Source organism: Tympanuchus pallidicinctus, unplaced genomic scaffold, assembly GCF_026119805.1.
Source record: "Tympanuchus pallidicinctus isolate F22 unplaced genomic scaffold, pur_lepc_1.0 scaffold23, whole genome shotgun sequence".
Lineage (NCBI taxonomy): Eukaryota > Metazoa > Chordata > Aves > Galliformes > Phasianidae > Tympanuchus > Tympanuchus pallidicinctus.
In genome coordinates, this window is record NW_026294740.1 from 3,585,634 (window position 1) to 3,605,926 (window position 20,293).

The 20,293-nt window shown below is 44.5% G+C and overlaps 1 protein-coding gene and 1 long non-coding RNA gene across 4 annotated transcripts in view; one reads left to right on the plus strand and one right to left on the minus strand.

Annotated features, from left to right (window-relative positions):
• LOC128082968 (uncharacterized) overlaps positions 1-19,620 on the plus strand; it is a 34,140-nt gene extending 14,520 nt beyond the window's left edge. Inside the window, exons 1-7 of one of the 3 annotated variants that reach the window (XM_052687723.1) lie at positions 7,707-7,834; positions 14,705-14,838; positions 15,629-15,940; positions 16,057-16,182; positions 16,911-17,042; positions 17,332-17,364; positions 17,875-19,620. In XM_052687723.1, coding sequence (XP_052543683.1) covers positions 14,775-14,838; positions 15,629-15,940; positions 16,057-16,182; positions 16,911-17,042; positions 17,332-17,364; positions 17,875-17,900 — 693 coding nt within the window. In that variant the 5' untranslated portion in view covers positions 7,707-7,834; positions 14,705-14,774 and the 3' untranslated portion in view covers positions 17,901-19,620. Of the gene's footprint in view, positions 1-7,706; positions 7,835-11,457; positions 11,629-14,704; positions 14,839-15,628; positions 15,941-16,056; positions 16,183-16,910; positions 17,043-17,331; positions 17,365-17,874 lie in introns of those variants that run through there. The other 2 variants (XM_052687722.1, XM_052687724.1) reach the window with 2 other exon arrangements.
• LOC128082974 (uncharacterized) overlaps positions 1-20,293 on the minus strand; it is a 201,361-nt gene that overhangs the window by 109,449 nt on the left and 71,619 nt on the right. The window lies entirely within an intron of this gene.

The following is a 20,293-nucleotide window of genomic DNA, read 5'->3' on the forward strand; positions in this document are numbered from 1 at the left end:
GATTGGCTCTCAGGGTGATGAACGCTGAGCCAGCTGCAGTGTTTAGAGCAGGCTATGCTCTGAAGACATGGACTGCATGTGTTTCCAGTTGAGAAAGACTCTGGAACATCTCAGTCTGTTTTCTCACTAGCCCCAGGTGCTGTAGATTTCTTCACACTCTGCAAAATGGTGTGCAGTGGGTAAGGAGATGGCTGTGAGATGGCAAAGTACCCAGGTTGGGGGGCTGCAGAGGCAAAGCTGGATGGCAGCAGCCTGCATCGAGCCAGGTTTGCTCAATTTTAGATTCTTTTCTATGAGAAAAAGGAGCAGTGTTATTAAGTCCATCTTTGCCAGTGTTGGATCTGGATTTTTCTTTTTCTTTTTAAAATTTTGGGTTTACCCTCTGGGTTTAAGCAGACTTATGAGGAAACAACCACTACTGAGCAGTAGCTGAAATAAAGCTTCTGCTGGTAGGAATGCAGCTGCTCTCAATGAGCATGCAGGTACTTGGTCGTAAGGAAAGCTGCAATGAAGTATTAGGGGAAAACACGAGTAGATCCCATAACAGTCACTCCAACCCCCTTTTTTTCCACCTATTTCCTAAATGTCACTTGGTGGTTCAGCATCCCCTTTCTTCATATAATGATCATATCCACAGTAATCCAGGCTTGCATCTCGAGCTGCTGTGCCAGCTGATGCTTAGCTTAATTATCAACTCATTCAGATCAAGACTCTATGATGTGTTTCCTCTCCTGCTTTCACCGTGGGGTGGGGGTTAAGGATTTAACCTTATTACACTGTAAGAGTATAAAATATATTAATTTGTTTTGGCTGTATTTACTCCCCCAGCTCCATAGGAGGGATGAAGAGCTTTCAGAAGAAAACCAACAATATTTGTTTGGCAAATACACGACCTGTAGATGTATAATTGCTTTTCATGACCTTAAAACTTCACGCCAATGATACAGATCTGGTTGGTTGCACAAAAATGTGCATCTGCCAGCTCCAGCAAAAAACTGTCCTTGAGAAAGTGATGCTAACAGGGCTGAGGAGAGCAAGGTCCCCTTTGGAGCACTGCAGAGCAGCTGTGCAGGCAGCCCTGGTTGCACACCCCATGGGAGCCTGGTGGCTCTGACTTGTTGCTTCCTAACCTGGAGCCTTTCACCCTTTGTAACTCACAGTGCTCCAGTCTGCCATCCTCATCTCTACAGCTGATCTCAGCAGCTGTGATGGGATTATTTCATGATTATCTGCATGGTGCCAGTGTGCATCTCTTGATCTGTAGTATCCAAGTTTCTATGAATTCGTTTACCTTTGCTAGGGACAATAAGGGAAGGACTTGGTTTGTGCTTCCAGCTTCACTGAGTAGTGAGAGGAAGCTGTATTTGTTCCTGGGCAGTGTATGAGAGCACTGAGCATACATAAGGCAAACTTTCTGTGATGGAGTTATTTTCTGGATCTTTCCTTTTTAGAGGGCTATGCAGAAAAGGAGATTTTATCCATATGACACCCGCAGGCAGATATTATGTGGGTGGGATGGATGGTGCAGTGAAGAAGCACTTAGGAAAATAGGATGTTGTTGTGTAATGTGGAAGCACGTAACCTCCTGGGGAATGAAGCTGAAGGAGATGAGGGCTCTGGGGGCCCTGACCCCACTACTGATGGTCTCTTTTAGTTGTGGGTGCTTTGCTATCATTTTGTGATATGATTTTCAATAATTTCTGGGTTTGAAACAGCTTCACGTTGCATTAAATGAACCCTGTATTATAGTTTGGGTGTTTCACAAGTGTTTCTAATTATTCTCATGTACTGAAGTATTAAATAGCATAATTATTTGTGTGTGATTTTTTTTTGGTGGATAATCCAAAATTGGCTGACCTCATTCCTTCTCATTTTTCAAAAGCTTTGGGCTGTTTGGATTCATTCCTGCTGATTCCATCTTTCTGTCCAGTTTTTAGGTGTTTGTTTCTCCAGTGTGCTCTTCCAATCAGGGAAAGGAAATGAGATTGAAACCATAGCTCTGATTAATTAGTAATTAGTTTTTGTTGGAGAAAAAGATCATTTTTCTTGATGCCTGCTCTACTGAATTGGGCTGAATCCAGACATCTAGTTTACATATGGATGGCTATCAGACTTGGAAGCGTATCAGTGCGTATCAGTTAGCAGTTTGGAGATTTCCTGGGCTGGAGCGTGCATTGGACCCATAGTGTATGAGCTCTCATTGGCCCTTTCCTCCGTAAACAAAATCTGTACACACTGAATTTTAGCTTGTCTATGTCTATCCTCGTATTTTCTGATGTTGTGTTTCACTTTGTAGCTCAGTTCTACCTGCAGTTGTATTTTTAGCATACATATTATAATCTCAGTGTCTGTCTTGAATGGTTAATAGTGAATTGAGAGCTGACAGCTGTGCAAAAGCATGGTTGGACACTGTGTCAACAGCCCGTGCTGCCTCCCTTCTGTTCCCTTTTGGCAGAAGTCTTCTGATCATGCCTTCACATGAGTGCATTTGGGTAATAGAGCTCTTTCACTTTAATAAATGAAAAGCTGGAGGCAGTGGTGGCTGCTTGAAATCTGTGCCTATTCCTAAAGCAGGAAGGAAAAATGCAAGTCTGCATTTTTGTTTCGTCCCTTCTTGGAAGCAATCTTGGAGAATGTTGAGAATATGAGTTCCCTGAAGTTGCTCATTTGCAACATTTTTCTTTGAAACTTGAGTCTCTTCCATGTAGAGTAAATGGCAAGACTGACTAAAAAATAGTAGCAACAATGAAAGCAACAAGTAAAACACATAGTGAATGACCATCCTGAGGGATCTGACCCATAGGTTGCCAGCATTTAGCTGCGCTTTGTGGGAAAGAAACATCTCCATAGATTGAAACAGGTGGAAAGACTTCAGTAAGTAAAAGTCAGATGACGTTGTGTGAGTCCTCAGAGAGCTGCAGGTCAAATGGGGGTGGGAAAATAGTAAAGAATAATGCATGTTTCAGGATACTTTTCCCTAATTAATCGGAGGAAGGAGTTCATGGAGGAAATAATCTGTAGGGATTTTTCTCTGTGTGCAGTATCCTCTTGAAAGCAGCTAGCTACGTGATCCATCAGCTAGCAAAAGTGCTTCACCCACTGCTTCCTTCCTCAGCTTCTTGGCAATAAGAAATAGAAAGCAGAGTAGCTTCCCTACCATCTGCACAAGAATCTCATTTATAAGTTGATGTAAAGGTTTCCCTTCTATGGGAATAAATATCTGATGTTCTCCAGTGAATCTTGCCTCAGAGGCAAGGTGGCCGTGCAATTACCTCATCACGTGCCTTGCATTTGTGTATACGGTCTCATGTCTCCCTGCACTGTTGGAATAAACAACTGTGATGATTCACTCTGGGAAGTAATTTGCTAATGGCAGCCACACAAGAATTGGAGTTGGAAGGGATTTCATGGTAACTCATGTGATTATTCCAGTGTGGCCTCAGAGCACAATGTCCTTTGTCTGAGAAGAGTCTCCATACTCCATCTTTTCAAGCCATGATCTTGCTTGAGATGTAGCTGTTAGAGCAGATCATCGTGAATGTGGCCATGCAGCATGTATGGGACAATCAGGGGACTGGACCTAGCCGACATGGGTTTATGGAAGGCAGGTCTTCTGTGACCAGTTGGCCCTTCTGTTGAGTGAGGGAAATCTACCTAGACTTTAGTAAAGCCTTTGATTCTGCCTCCCACAGTACTCTCCTGTAGTTGCTGGCAGCCCGTGGCTTGGACAGGCGTGCTCTTTGCTGGGTAAAGAAGTGGCAGCAGGGCTAAGTCCAGAGAGTGGTGGAGTTGCATCCAGCTGGTTACTGGTCGTGAGCACAAGTCTTATGGGCAATGGCTGAGGGAATGTCATGGTTCAGTCTGAAGAGGAGGCTCAGAGAAGACCTTATTGCTCTCTACAGCTCCCTAAATGGAGATTGTGACAAGGTGGGAGGGTTGGTCTCTGCTCCCAGGTGACAGTAGTAGGATGAGGGGTGATGGCCTCAAGTTGACAGAGGAGATTCAGGTTGGAAAATTTCTTCTACAAATGTGTGATCAGGCATTGACACAGGCTGCCCAGTGAGGTGGTGGAGTCATCATCCATGGAGATGTTCCAGAAATGTGGAGATGTGGCACTGAGGGACATACATGGCCAGTGGCATAGTGGGGGTGGGTTGGGTTTGGACTTGGTGATCTTAGAAGTCTTTTCCAATCTTTATGATTTTATTTTAGGTGCTGTTACCACTTGCCTCAGTGGGTTTTTTTGAGGTTTTTTTTTTTTTGTGTGTGTGTGTGTGTTGTTTTGTTTTGTTTGTTTGTTTTTTTACTACAAGGGCAATCTTTTGCTAGGCATCTCATTTTGTAGCCCGATGGTATGGAAATCTGCTCTGATGTTTTAGAAACAGTGTTGACACCTACACAGTGCAAAGTGACATTATAATGGCTGTGAGCTTCCCTGTCTCTAAAGCTAGAAGAGAGACCCCAGTAACCAGTTTGGCCTGGGTGGACAGGCAAGAGGTGAGTGGAGCACAGAGCACAGCATGGAGAGAAACCTGGGGCAAAGAGAATTTCTTCTTTAATTTTTCTGTCTGACTTAGAATGAGGTATCTGAGCTTCAATGAGCCTTCTTGCAAGGTAACTGCTGGAGAGAATGTATAAATCCCTAGTGTGTCACATTGCAGGGCTGCCCCGGGTTCTCTTGCTGGAGGGGCAAATGAGGTGCGGACTCGTTTGCTGGTACAGAACAGAAGACCTTTATTCTAGGTGCTTACCACCTTTTATACCCGTGCAACACAATAGTTTTCCCATGCAACCAAGTTTCCCATGCAAACATGTAAGGCCTAGGTGCCTTGTAGGTCTGGCTCAAGTTATTGTTGAGCTTTTTTCCACTCATGGGCAATACAACAACCTTCTTTATCCCACAGTGTCATGAAGATGCAGCGTGGTGTTCCTTGCCTCCCATGCTGGTGGATGCAATAGCCATTGAGGTGTTTGGGCTATATGAGGTGGATGGCTCCTATCTCCTCAGGGTTCTTAATACCTTGAATGAAGCAGTGACAATATCTTAGAGAAACATGGGAACTTTGTATGTCACTGGACTGCAGAACAACGTGGGAGATCAGAGAAGTGATAAAAATGTTTATCTCTTGTTCCAGGGCTGTGATAACTTTTCCTGAGAGTTACATCCTTGTCATGCAAATGCTTTTCTTATAATTGGCCAGATTAGCGGCAGTAGTTAGATATGGTAAGCCCTTTGTAACTCTTGTTATGACTGTTGTATGACTCATATTTCACAGTTACAGATGGTTTTTGTTGGCAGTGATTGGGAGGGAATGCTGCATCCAGCCACGTCTGGAGAGATTTCTCAGGGCAAGTAAGATACTGGGAAGCAACAGCTCTTCTAAAGCCGCAGTAATTGCATCTGAAGTGGCCATACTGCAACTAGCAAGCCTTAATCTCTGACCAGAGTTAGTGGAGCATGTAAAGAAGGATTCAGAAGACTGGATCTGCTGAGCTTCTGGCCTGCCTGAGGTGATGGCTTTGGCTTGTGAGCTTTTGTCCAGGCTGCCCCAAGAAGAGGTCTGTAGTGCTGGGGCTAGGGCAAAATCACAGAGAGAACAGGCAGAAATCTGTGTGTGATCTCGTGATTGTTTCCTTGGTTTTGCTCCGTGAGGAGTAATCCCTGCAATCTGTCTTCATCTCTGTGTTCTCCACCAGGAGAACAAACACCAAGACCTGGCTGCTCACATATACCCAGCTCTCCCATGCTCTCCCATGCAGAGCAGCACATCATGTCCTGCAGCAGGGAAGTTGTAGAGCAAGTAGAACAAGGTGTGTGCATAAGCTCCACCTATACAGTTTTCAAGATTATAAATAGGTGAAAACTATTTTAAGTAACTGCTGTAGTAAGAATTGGCCTGTGCAAAGAGGCGGAACAGCTGCTCTTGGATGCTTGTGTATAAGTCCTAGCAGATTTGGAAGCTATAGGGCAAATCTGCAATCAGATGGTGCTTAGACTTAAAAGGGCATAAAGAAAATAAAGTAGAAAAGTCTGATCCAAAGCATCTAGGAATTTTGGAGAGGAAATTGTCCTGGACTAAAGCTAACACTTGGTGGAAAAAAAAAGAAGAAAGAAAATGTAGACGTAAGAACAAATTGAAAAGAGATATTAATTCAACTCTGTGCATCGTGGATTCTCAGCCAGAGCCAGAACAGCTGCCAGAAGTAGTAAGGGAAGTTTTTAAATGAAAAAACTCCAGTTGAATGCCCTGAGCCTGGAACACAAGTGTGATAATAGACATTTCACCCAGTGACCAGTGAACAGTGTTGGAACTGCAGTCCTGACATGCGACTGTAAGAGCAAACTACATTGCTCACAGATGCTCCTCTAAACAGCAGCAGTTGTTTTGCAGGCTGTGAAACAAGCTGAAGGCTGATCATTTATGAACGGTACCTGCTAAAAAATTCCTGAAAGTGGCCTTCCAGAAAGAGTGCCCTTTTCCTAGAATACAGCTGGCAAATGCAATTGGCTTTTTATGTGCCTCTTTATGAACCAGGTAATAGAAGCAGGGACAAAATGCAAGCTCTGCCTTGAGCTAAGGAAATTACTTGCTCTTGCCGTAAGATACAGCCAAGTTGAGAACAATGGCTTATGACTCTGTGGAGCTACACATGCAGAAAAGGGAAATAAATGAGGTCAGTTCCTCCTCAGTCATCTTCAGCCCTTTTGTGACCTTGTACTGCACAGGTCAGGATTTAAAATGGATGCTAATTATTTGTTTTGTTTCCTTCCACTGCCTGAAAAAATACATTCTAAGATGAAGAAAGAGTTATTATGGCGTAACTGACAATGGACAGTGGAAAAGCCACTGATGTAATCTGTCTGGAACCTGTAAAGCTTTTGCTGTGGTCTCCCATAAAATCCTCTCTAAATTAGAAATATCTGGATGTGATGGGTGAGCCATTTGGTGGTTGAGAAACTGGTTGTGAAACTGTTCCCAGAGAGCAGAGGTCTCAGAGACTGTAAGGGAGCTGAGTGTCAGGAAGGGCATTCTGGGAATAAACTTCTCAAAACAGTTCTAGGATACTGAAGTTCTTTGTTCCTGAAATTATAGTATAGAAAGTATATATTTCCCCCAGATTTCTGTTCCACACTCGAATTAGATAGTACAAATGTTTTGTACTTCTTTTCTGTAAAAAAAAAATTGAGGCAAAAGAGACATAAATTTCTGAGTCAAATTGTCAGAATATTGCTATCTTTTACAGCAGCACTTGAACACAGCTGCTGTGTCAATGGGCTTAGCTTTGAGTGAAGAGTTTGGTCCTACCACAACTTCACCACTCTGTTCTCTTCTGCAGAGGTACGGAAGATCCCAGCAGGTGGGTTTGCTGCTCTGTTCCTTGGCTGTAGTTTGCTCCCTTGTGCTATTTGCATCTTAACTCTGGCCAAGGAAGGACATTTGGAAAGAAGCACGATGCTTGCTTTAAAAAGTTAAAATAATATAAAAATTACAAAGATTGTCCAGCAAGTGAAAGTGTTCGCTGTGAGGAATGCTCCTCCTATGCTCCTGGCTTTTTTGTGTGCCTGTTCACCTGTGACCACAATCAGTTGGTGATATAGCAGAGAAAGGGGCAAGGGTGAAATTCTGGAGTCCAAAGGGACTCCAGTCTCCCAATGGAGGTGTCACGTGCTGTGCTGTGTGAGGCTGGCCCAGCTTTGAGTCAGCTGAGGGCTGGAGTTGTCCTGAAACCTGTTTGTGTTTCAAAGTTCACCTTGCTGAGGGCTATTTTAAATTTCCCAATGAACTGATTGAGTTGATAGCTGTCCTGCCAGGTCTGCTTTTCTTCCACAGAGGTAAGCCACGTCTCAATAAGGCCTGGGTTGTCTCAGGTGCAAAGTGTGATGGGCTGGCTTGGAGCTAAGCAGCTCCAACCTGCCAGCAGCAGCCCATGAGTGTCAGAAACCTCTTTGTTGGGGTTCTGAAGGAGCTCTGACCATCCCTCACATGTGTGCACACCCAGTCTCACCTCAAGTATCTGTGCCCAGTTCTGGAGCTTCTCTGCTATGACTGTGCTTGGACCAGGGGCTGGGCAGAGGAAGTGTGCCAATGAGGCAAGGAGTGCCTTGTGTCATCTGTCTGTCTGCTGTGGAAGTTGTAGGAGCATTATGACATGGAACACTTTCTGTGAAATATTTTTGACAGAAAGCAATTCTGAGAAAGTAAGAAATAAGAGAAATGATAGTTCTCTTCTGTATTCTGAAATTAGGAAGAGCAGAGAAGTGGTGATTTGATTGTTTGTTGTTTGAAAATTAACATAGAAACAAGCCAAACCATTTCCTCTTGTTGTTCAATCAATTCACATGGGTGTTTGGGCAAAAGGCACGAGTGATTGACAAGAGTTGTGGGATGGATGAGTGGGCAGTGAGGTGGGTTGAGAACTGGCAGAGCACAGAGGGTCGTCGTTGGCGGTGCAAACTCTGTTTGGAGACCTGTAACCAGTGGTGTTCTTCAGGGGTCGGTGCTGGGTCAGGTCTTGTTCAACATCTTCATCAATGACCTTGATGAGGGGATGGTGGCTACCCTCAGCAAGTTTGCTGATGATATGAAGTTGGTAGGATTGGCTGACACGCCTGAAGGCTGTGCTGCCATTCAGTGTGACCTGGACAGGCTGGAGAGCTGGGCAGAAAAAAAAACCGGATGAGGTTTAACAGAAGCAAGTGTAGAGTCTTGAATCTAGGGAGGAATAATTGTATGCAGTGGTACAGGTTGGGGGATGAGCTGCTGGAGGGGAGCTCTGCAGAGAGGGACCTGGGTGTCCTAGTGAACGACAGGTCGGCCATGAGCCAGCAGTGTGCCCTCGTGGCCAAAAAAGCCAATGGCATCCTTGGGTGCATTGCAAAGAGCGTGGCCAGCAGGTGGAGGGAGGTGATCCTCCCCCTCTACTCTGCCCTGGTAAGGCCTCATCTGGAGCACTGCGTCCAGTTCTGGGCTCCCCAGTACAAAAAAGGCAGGGTTCTCTTGGAAAGAGTCCAGTGAAGGGCCTGGAGCATCTCTGCTATGAGGAAAGACTGAGTGAACTGGGTCTGTTCAGCCTTGAGAAAAGAAGACTGAGAGGGGACCTGATCCAGGTCTATAAATATGTAAGGTGTGGGGGGCAGAATGGCGAGGCCGGACTCTTTTCAGTGGTGGATGGTGACAGGACAAAGGGAAACGGCCAGCAACTGCAGCATAGGAAGTTCCGCACAAATGTGCTCAAGAACTTCTTTATGGTGAAGTGACGGAGCACTGGAACAGGCTGCCCAGGGAGGTGGTGGAGTCTCCTGCTCTGGAGATGTTCAAGATCCACCTGGATACCTACTTGTGTGACCTGCTGTAGGGAACCTGCTTTGACAGGGGGGTTGGACTTGATGATCTCTGGAGGTCCCTTCCAACCCCTACAATTCTGTGATTCTGTGACTCTTTGTGCAGTTGCCTGCTCCAATCTCAAGCCATTGGGATCAGAAGACTTTTCACTGCAGGATGCAGGTTTGGCTGTCTCCTGGCTGTCCCTTGGCTTGGAGATGGAGTCCCACAGTTTTGAAGCCCTGAGAGGTGTTGCTTACCCTTCAGTATTGTGCAGTTAGTTCATCTCAGCTGTCTACACTGACGCAGCCATGGGTTTGGCTCTCAGTTCCTCACTCAGCTCTATGGGTTCTCCTCCTGTGCTGTCCATTCTGCCCTTTTGCCTTGACATTACGTTCAGTTGAATTTTGCTGGGTTCCTGAGGCAAAATTTGGTTTGCCAGAGCAAAGATCCCAGCTTCCAGGATAAATCATATGCCAGTGGGTGGATATCTTGTGTGTGCTAAAGCTCTTCAGGACTGGCACATAAACCTGGCTGCTGCTAGCCAAGAAAGTTTGAACATGTGGAACCATGGGGTACAACTGGTGTTACGTGTTTTTCTTTGAGAAAAATGTTATTAGAAAGAAAATGGAGAGTCTTAGCCTGGAGAAAATGAAATAAGAAATGTGTAGAAATAAAGTAATGCAGGGCTTGGACTTTGTCGGTCTCTTTGAACCCAGGATTTCCTGTGACTGATGTCTGGGAACAGTTTCTGCTAGCTCATTATCACCTATTTGTAGGGTGATGCTTCCTTTTCTTCTCTGCTGCAGATGACAAAAGCTGCAAGTGAAGGGAAGTCTGTTGTTTTTACCTTCTTGCAGGCTATGAACTGATGAGTGTAGGAAATTACTATTTGATAAAGGACAATATTTTTCTGAGAAGATAGTAATTCCTGACATGGTTTTTCTGATCACTGCAAGACCCTTTGTGCCACCTGGAAAATTAATCACATTTGTTAATACTGCTATGTTTCTGGCTACCTTTCATTCAGTGTGTGTTTGAACAGGAAGATGCCAGTGCAAAGGGGTGCATTAGCTCAGCACTCCTGGAAAAACTGACGCTGTCATTCAGATTTGCTTGTCTCATTTCTAATTTGTAAAGCGTTATTTTGTTGATTTATTCTCTCCTTTAAATTTAAAGAAATCTGGTGGATTACACATGGTTCTCATAATTTCAGTGTCTATAGAGAAAGCTGCTGCTTTTGTCTTTACTGGGATTGTGTGATTTAAAGATGCTGTCTGGACACTTGTTCAGCACAAATAAATCATGCTCTTCCTACTTTTCTTCCTTAAAAAATGTCTTCCTTATATCCCATATAAATCTGCATTCTTATAGTTTGAAACCACTGCTCCTTGTCCTATCACAGTTTGTCCCTCTCCCTTGAGCTATTGAAAGGCTGCTAACGTGGAGGATATTGTCATATTTCTGCTTATTCCTCTTTGGAAGCTGTGGCAGAGGCACTATGGACCCAATGCCATTCCACCTTTCCAGTACACAGCAGATTGATTCACTGGACTTATTAAAAAATAAATGTTTGCTATGTCTGAACTAGAGAGGCTTTAAGGAAACACAGCACAGTCTGTGCAGACAAAGCAAAGGACATGAGGTAGAGGCTTACATCTGACATGGGAAAGCAACTAAACTGGTTCAGATGAGAGGAAGTCTGGATCAGTCTGAGCAAGAAAATTCTCCTGATATTTAAGAGCAGCTCGTGCTTTGCCAAGAGAAATGAGACTTGTTTTACCTGAGTTTGAATGAGTCTGGGCATTAGGGAGCTCTCTAATGGACAGAGGGCTGTGCAGGCTCACTGCCCTCCCTCTGCTCCCAGCAGTGTGGCTGCAGTGCAGACAGTGTGACATCCACAAGCCTGGCACCGCATCAGGTGAGCTTTGCAGATGCCTTTCAGCCCTGGCAGGGATCCCTGCCCCAGCCCAGCTCTGTGCATCACTACTTGGTGCAGATACCTGTGCAGGGGGCACACCTCGCAGGCAGATTTTTGGCAGTGTTATGCCCTGCTGCAGGGATTTTCCCATGTTTTCTATCTCACAAACTGGCTGGCATCGCTCCCAGGCTCTGTGTCCCACTTCCTGTCATACTGAAAGTGAAATCGAGTTGCTCTTAAAAGCAGGGAAAACAAGCAGCACGCCTCTGTCTGCAGTGCAGTCAGATGTCTCCTGCAGGGCTCTGGATGTGGAGCTGCATGTTCTGAGCACACAGACACTGCTCAGGCACAGGAGGGCTTCCTGGGACTCACACATCCTTCAAGGTATTTACACGGTGCTCTTCTCGAAGGTCCTGTCCTACAGCTTCTCTTTTCCCTTCCTGACTGCTGGTTTCCTCTTCTTAAGGAGGCATTTCAGAGCAGGCACTAAAAGCATCTGTGGTGAGAGGGAAGCAGTCAGTGTGGTTTGGGTGTTCTCTGTGCATCATTCAGTGCATGTGACATCAGTGACTATCCTGTTCTTGTCACTGCGAAACCATAACAGCTTCATGAATCAGTGCAAATCTGTGTGAGTGACTGCAGGAGTTAATAAATCCCCCACAGCATTTCCATCTTCACAGGACTCCAAATAATTTTCCCACGTGTAGGTAGCTGTTATTTCTTGTCCTCATAACTTCTTAGTGATTTTTTTTTTTTTTTCTAATACCCCTTTTCCAAAATCACCATCCTGTTGTTTATATGGATAAAAGCCATTTGATGGGTGGGTTTTGCAGTAGGCACCTTTGCAACTCTCCCTCTTTTCAGCGAGAAGCAGCCATGCATGCTGCTGCCTCTGCACCCCAAAAGGGACCTGTGGGGATCCTGATGGCTTTGGCTGCTAAACAGAGAACCGAAACAGAAAGCACCAGGCAGTAAAGATATTGGTTTTTTCATTTAGAGAAATGAAAGCAGGGAAAGACTTCCTTCTACTCACCCCAACGTGCCGCAAACAGCAGAAATTCTCAGCTGTGTTTCCCAGTGGTTAATTGTGAAAGAGTTTTGTAAGAGGGATTCTGTAGAAGAATCTCCGTTGTTTGTTGGAGCTGAGGGGGACAGATTGCGTTTGCAGACTAGCTCTGCCAATAGCTGTTTTGCCTCTTTCTCTGATTTTTCTCTTGTTTTTAACGTGTTGCAAAGGTTTGTTGAGTGGCATTCAGCAGATCAACCAATGAAGCTGGTACTTAAAACAGTACTGCAGTTCTTTCATGTAAAGTCCACTCTTCTTCCAGGAAACAGCTTCAAGTTAAAAGAAAAAGTCTATAGCATCTTAGGAAGTTCTGTTTCTGCTGTAGTTTCTTTACTTCTTTGAGCTCTGTTGCTTTCTGTAAGCTGTTGGAAACTTAAATCCTCTTCCATGGGATACTAAGAGAACACAGAAGTTCTTTCTGAAACTTACAGTAACATCTGAATCTGTTCTGTATTGCATTACATCACCGGAGCAGTTGGACTTGACCACATAATCATATGCTGGAGAGCTCATTAAGCCATAAAACCTTGAGCTGCACATCCATGTGAGAGAGTGAGGAGGGGCAAGGACGCAGTGTTTGCTGCTGGAGGAGAGTGTGATGATGTGTTGTCGTCAATTGGAGCAGCACCCATAGCCCTGTGAACATATGGGAGAAGGGAAAGTGCATTGTATTCCAATAGCTCTGAAACAAAGCCAGAATGCTTTTTTGGAGCTCCACTCACAGCTGATATTCAGCTCTTGACGCTAAGACTGGTACTGTGCTGCTTGGGCTGGTCTGCATTTAGGGTTAGGCATTGCTTTGCTACAGCTCTGCAGCCAACTTCAGCAGTTCTGAAATTTGTACTGCCTTGAAGATGAAAGGGAGCAGAAAGAAAACTTGATGGAAAAATGTTTTCTGTGCCAAGCAAATGTTTAGTTTTAGATTTGAGCACTTTAATGCTGACGGAAGTTTAAAATTGATGGCAGGAGGCATCAGAAGTGCAAAATCATTTATCTGCCCTAAGTGATACTGGGGGAGGAGGCAGAGAGAGCTGCTTGTTTTAGAAAAAAAGAGAGGAGGAGGAGAAGGAAGAAATCTTGATGAAGGGAAAGAGAATGGGAGATGTGCTGCAAGCAGGACAGGAGGAAAGGAGAAAGGAGGAGGCAACAAAGAGGGAGAGAAAACTTTGGGAGGGACTGAAAACTACGGGGAAAACAATGTTGTTTGCTGTCAGATCTGTGGGCAAACTACTGCCAGTCTGTTAGTTGAGCAAATGTTCCAAGGACGAAGTTGGTGACAGCCCCCCTCAGTGCCTGCAGAGCAGGAGGAGACAGCACAGCCAGCTCATGCTTTGCAGAAAGAGGATTTAGGGAGAGCAGTGTGAAATAGCACTGAATGATTTGGTCTCTGTGCTTGTTTGGTGCTCTGGACATTTCGGGTATCTGTGGGGCCAGGAGAAATCCCTGCAGGTGGTGCACAGATGGAGCAGTGCTGAGTTGCATGGAGGAATTGGTCCCTTGTGTTGTGCTGAGTGGGACTGGGTGGGCAGGTGGGGCTGTCTTGTCTACTGGCAGCTGCAGGGACTTCTATAGGGCTGGGGTGTCTCCTGCTCCATCTGCTCCTGTGGTCACAGTGGCACTTTGCAGCTCTCATCCAGCGCAGGGCGAGGGAGTTGAGCAGTTATTAATTCCTGCTGATTGAAAATTATCTTAATGAAAACTTTAAATTAAAAGCTCAGAAGGGCAGAACACTTCATGTTTGCCACTGCCCCCCTAGTGGGCAAACCTAGGTGTTTTCCAGAGGAATTATTTTTTCTCCTTCAGAAAGCGTAAGTTGTGTTTCATCTAAAACCACTTTCAGTGTCATTGGGACGAGCCAGGATGTTTTTCTCACTCTTTATTAAGAAATACTATGGGTTTTATTTGCTTGAATTTTCATTTAGAAAACCTGATGGGAAATATCTGTTCAAATAAAAAATAAAAGCGATGTAACAGTAAATATTTCAAGTTGGGTCATGCAAAGCAGTCACACAGGGCACAGCATCTTTCCTACCTGTCTGGGCATGTATCTTTGGAAGTGGTGGCAAGTCACAAGAAGTGATTTGTTGTGTGCATTGCTGAGTGATGTGCATGGATCTGGAACATCCTGGCCAGTAAGGCTGGGAGGGATTTATCCTCTTCTGCAACAGGACTTTGTGGCTTCTGCTGCTGCAGGGGATCCAGAGCTGGAAATGAGCATCAGCTCAGTGTTCCTTGCAGGGTGCAATAACAGCTGAGCAGCACAAGCGTTTCTTTGCTGAACTCCAGCTTTCTCAACTTGAAGCTTCCCAGCACTCGGTCTGGAGGTTGTTTTCTTTTTCTGACTGGGGAAAGATAAGGAAGAGATGTAACAGCTGCTATTTGATGCCCACACAGGGAGATAACCCAGGGCTGGGTCGAGTGACCCTGCTGGGATCACGGAGGTCCATCAGTGCCCAGCAACCCAATGGGCTCTGCCTGCATCCTATGGCTGTGCCTCCTGCTGCTGGCCCTGCCCACTCCACATGCAGGTGAGTCACCTTGCTGGACTCTTTGCCCTTCACTGTACTAATAGCTAGTAGTTATAAACACGCAAACTGTTGTTAGAAACTCAGTTATATCTAGCTGAAACTGAAATCGTGCAACAACTGAGATAAGAAGAAGGGGAGGGTGGTTCACTGTTGCAACTGCTTCACTTAGGTAGAATGACTCTTTGAATCCATCTGAAGTCAGGTGAGATTAGTCCTTTCTTACAGGACTAGCTCTTTACCAAGAGAGCCTGAAAGACTCAAACTCCTCTTCCTGCTCTCAATGCCCATCGCACTCCAGCACTTCAGCCAGGATGTGCTGCTTGTCTGTAGTAGTGCTGCCTATGGGAATGCCAAACTGAAACTGTGCCACTGATCGTGGGGCACTGATCATGGAGTCTGCCAGCTCAACTGTCAACATAGTCTTGGGACAATGATAACTGCTGGAGATAGACCTGGCTGAAGCATAGAAAATAAGGGGTGAATTATCTGAGCCTGTCTGAGCAGAGGATCTCTTAGCTCAAGAGAGATGTCTCTCAACTCACTTCCCAGGCAACCAGCTTCCTAGTTCAAACCTTAATGGCAGCAGGACAGAGTAGTATCCTATTTCTACTCCAAAAATTATTTGGGGAAGTGGATCCAGTACCTAATAAAAATTTCCCATTGGCAGATAGTGCCTTCTAAGCCATAAGTGGGTTTGTCCACCGGAACTCAAGTCCCATTCTCCTAACACTAGGAGTCTGGGAGAAAACTGATAGGAAATGTTTTTTTTCCCCTTTGCTTTCTCCTGTAGGTGTTGCTGTGCCCAGAGCTAACCGTGCTGAGAGGGCAGATGGCTCTCGCATCGTCAGAACCGCTGTGACAGTCTACTACTGTAAAGACTGTGGGGAAGAAAGATGCAAACCATCCGATTACACAGACTTCGAAATAATCGGCAAAACAGAAAATGAGATATTTTCAAATGAAAATATTCAGCTGGTGATCAACGAAACACACATTACTATGTGTTTTCAGCAAGAAAACATGTTTCGTGATGGAGCTTATACCATTTTCTGGGAGAAGGACGAGGGGTTAGGAGAACCGTGTGGCTTCCTGAAGTCTGGAGGTAAACTCAGCTGGAAGTCTTTGTGGTACACCAAAAATCCCTGGTTTTGACTTACAACCCTTGGTTGAAGATCTTAGAAATAATCCATATTTATAACTAACAATTTTACCTTTCAGATTCCTTTGAAGATAGGAGGCACAGCATAACAGAGACTGGAAAAATCTGCTGTGAAACACAGACAGATCATGTAAACCCTCAGAATGCCCTGACGTTCTACATTGGAGCAACAGATGAGAATACAGGTGACATCACTGATTATGGAGATCTAGATCAGTCTTTCCATAACATGTTTGTCTGCCTTACGTTTTGAGACAGTTTTGCTCAGCCAGTTTGCTGTGGCCAGTATTAAAACAGCTGTTCCAGAAATGTGTATGTTTAGGTTCATATCTACTGAGGTCTTTGGAATCCTGATCAAACGTCATGTTCTTAGTGGCAGCCTTTGAACTCATCATTGAAGTGGCTGAACATCCTGTCTTTATCCAATCCCTGTATCTCAAACGCACGCTATCCAGAACCACACTGCTTTGAAAAATGTTTTTCCAGTGTTTGCTTTCTACATCTGTTTTTTAGCAAAACAGCAACCATCCAAACAAGTAAAACTGGCTAACTGTAAGATCACCGGAAGACTTCACAAAGCTATTCCTCATATTTTCGGTGTATGAGCTCTTATACCTATTATACTTGGTTATTTTGGATGATAGACATATATGCCCTGATAAGGCATATATGGGGAAGTCAAGGAATTGTTTTGAATGCTGATAGTCATTCTTTTGTTACAAGTATCTTCGTTAAGGTATCCAAAGCCATGGGCCATTTGTTCCGTCCTTCATCAGTTCCATTTCCCATACCAGCTCTTATGGGCTGCATTGCAGGAGCGCTACCCACAGTTCCTCCCAGATGCTTATGAGGCAGGCTGCTATCCTGGCACACTTGTTGGATTCTTTTGGATTCATTTTCTTCTGCTCTGCAGGTAATCACCAGTATTCAGTCGGTGAAAACAACCGAGCTGGCCTCACTGCCACGTTCCTTATTCTGGGAGTTTGTGCAGGAGGAGCACTGCTGTTTGCATTTTATTGCAAGAGGCAGTTCCAGAGACGTCAAGGTATGGTCTGACAAAACATCGTGTTCCTGTGGGTAACAGGCCTTCACAATCAGCCTTGGGAGTGGAAAAGGAAGCATACAGGGTTTTATTTCTGGATCTCATTTTTAAAATAATTGTTTACAAAGTTGCTGAATGATGTTCATCATGAAGGGGATGCTTGGCCAGCAGGTGGCATGAAAATAGTTAATAAAAGGGGAAAAACAACTGCAGGCTTGTTAGTTCTGTTAGTTTTAATTCTTTTAAGTACATCTTTGCTAATGCTGAGACTTAATTCCTGTTGTTTTCCTAGGACATATCATAGTGCTCCAGCAGACTCCTCCAGGTAAGCAGTGGCTTTTTTTGGTTTAGTTATGGTAGCTGTTGAGATCGCATTGGTGCAGTGGGAAGAGGGTGCTCAGAGAAGGACTAGGTGCATTCACTAGGATCACATTCAGTAGGTGCCTGTTTCCTCTCTGCATCAAAGCAATGTCAGTAGATTTTAATCCTGTAGCTCTGACCCTATGTTCTGATGAGACTCTGCAGTGGTTTTAAAACTCGTGTTGATCATTTACACAGTTCTAAAGGCACGTTTTTACCCTGACCTACATCCTTGACCCACCTCGGCTCCAGTGTTTACAGGAGCCTATGTACTGCCAGAAGTTAACATGGCTCCTCTCAATTATTCAACTGCCCCATCCTATTTTAGGACCAAATCCTCCCATTGGCTTTGCCATGCTGGTTCACTGTTTCTTTCCAGAGTCTAAGAATTGAATTTCTAATCTAATTTGTTTAAGGTTAACTTGGTTAGAAAGTATCTATAGCCTAAGCCTTTTATCTTGTGCTCCCTTTCTAGTGAATGGGGAGACACAGCTGTCTTGAAGGCGATTTGTCTTACCTGTGGAGGTGCCTGTTTCTCTCTGGTGACTACAAGGGAAGCCAGTGATAACAAGCTGAGACTAATGAGTTTCTGCAGGTAGATAAAACACAAGTTGATCTGTGAAGAATTTTAATTACACAAGTGCTTGCAAAACTCAGTAAGGATAGTGCAATGATAGCATCGCTGTAGTTGTGATTAAGACATGGAAATAAACATACTGCTGGGATATGCAAAAATATACATCTAGTGGCTCTCTGGAGGTTCTGCCCTCTGGTGTTATACTCGCTTATGATTCTCATTGAAATCAATCTGCACCTTTGACCTCACAGCTATTTTTCCTTCAATTCTCACCTGCTAGATTAATCAAACAAGTTTCTGAAAGCAAAAACTTCATAGTTACTCGAAACACCATCTACAAAAGAGAAAGTGCCAGCCGTGTGCCCCTCAGCAATGAAGCACAGCCACCAACTGAAGAAACACTTCCAGACAAGATCTCATAGTACCATTCACAAATGTGCCTTCACCGCTCTCAAGCATTCCCTGAGGACCGAGTTTGCCCAAGATGTTCAGCTCCAGGCCTTCATCAGCAATGCCAGAAACTTCCTGGAGCTCCTGTTCTCCCCTGATGCTTGGCTCAGGGCCACCATCATCACAAGGATGAGCAGCACAGGCTTAGACCAGCTGACTCCTCTCAATGGATGATCTGACAGTTTCAACCATGCAAACCAGCAGTTTGGAAAACTGCATCTGTGCTCAGGAGAAGCGTGCATTGAGGTGTTCTCTATGTGTTCTCTGTGTCTTAATGCAACAGCATGGCTGTGGCTCTTCATCCTTTAGCTCCCAAGTGGTCTCTGCATTTACATAGGAAAGCATTCAGAGCGGTGACTGATTTGGTTAGGGAGAGAGGCCTGATGACCAAAACCGAAACTGAAAACTTAATAATCACTAATGACAGCAAAAGATATGTTAAAAATTAACTTCAGAAATACAGAAAAGTTCTTCTATTTCACTCTTGTTAGATGCAGGAGACTAGTGCTTCCCGCAACCCCAGCCATAGCAGTGAGGGCTTTACGCTCCTGCTGACCAAAAATAATCTTAGCTCTCTAATGTGGTCTTCTAATATGGAGAGATTTATTTTTCCCGTATGTATCTTCATGTTCTTAGGTGCAGTGTTCAAATTCATGGTTGATGCTCTTTTTTTTGTAGGCTTTTTTTTGTACACCCTCAGGTTCTGAGTTCTTTGGGAAAGGGACAACAAGATATTTGAGAACTTACATCGTATTAACTTGAGAGATTCAATAGTGAACAGATTTAATTTCTAATCTTTAACACCAGTTGGAGCCAGAGAGCTGGTCAAGTTTTTAGAATGAAGATTACCAGCATGATTCTGCCCAGTGACAACTGTTCAGCTGTCAGTCATGAGATGCAGTCCCAGGCTGGTCCTTCTGGCTCACCCAGACACCTTGCTTTGCTTTTCTTCTGCCTTCCTGCTGCTATTGTGCAGCTGTGATGTTGAGAGTTGTCACTACCAGCCGTTTACTTTGTGTCTCCTGGGCTCTGTTTTCCTGGTAACACCAATTATCCAGTGTCTTAGGGAAAAATTGCTTTAGTGATTTATGCTTTTTGCTCAGAGCAAATGATTTATGCTGCTTTATGTGAGCTTTTACAAATAAATATATGCATGCAAATACACATTTCTTAAATAAAGATTGATTGAAAATACCAGGCATCTTGACTCAGTAGATGGCATAATTTGACAACTGAATTTTGTTTTCATGAGTTTTGTGTTCTTATACTCATAAAATTGTTAAGGTTGGGGAAGACCTTTACATCATCCAGTCCAACCATTCACCTACCACCAATAGTCCCTCAGTGCCACATCTCTATGGTTCTTGAGCAACTGTGGGGACAGTGACTCCAACCTCGCTGGGCAGCCTGTGCCAATGCCTGACCACCCTTTTAGAGAAGAAGCAAGCTGAACCTCCTATGGCTAAATGCTCGTGGCAATACAATGTCAACTTAAAAGTTGGCTATTCACTGGTAACCCTGTTGATCATGTTATCTTTTGGCTTGTTTATCTCCTTGCATTCCCATGTGAATTTGGATTTCTTCATGATAGTTGATGAAAATTTCTCAGCTTTTGAGCTTTCAAGAATTCTTTGGGAACACATTTGTTCCCTGTCCATTCACAGAGATAACTGTCCTGCAAGAAGAGCTGTTCCTTGTTATCAGGAGCAAGGAGTATCTGGGATTTCCTTTTGCTGATGGTTAGCAGGTACAGAACATCTTTCAGTGGGAAGCCAGATCCACATAGGAAGGACACAGCATAGAAGCATAGAATACCCTCAGATGGAAGAGACCCACAGGATTGTCAAGTGCAACCCTGGCTAGCACC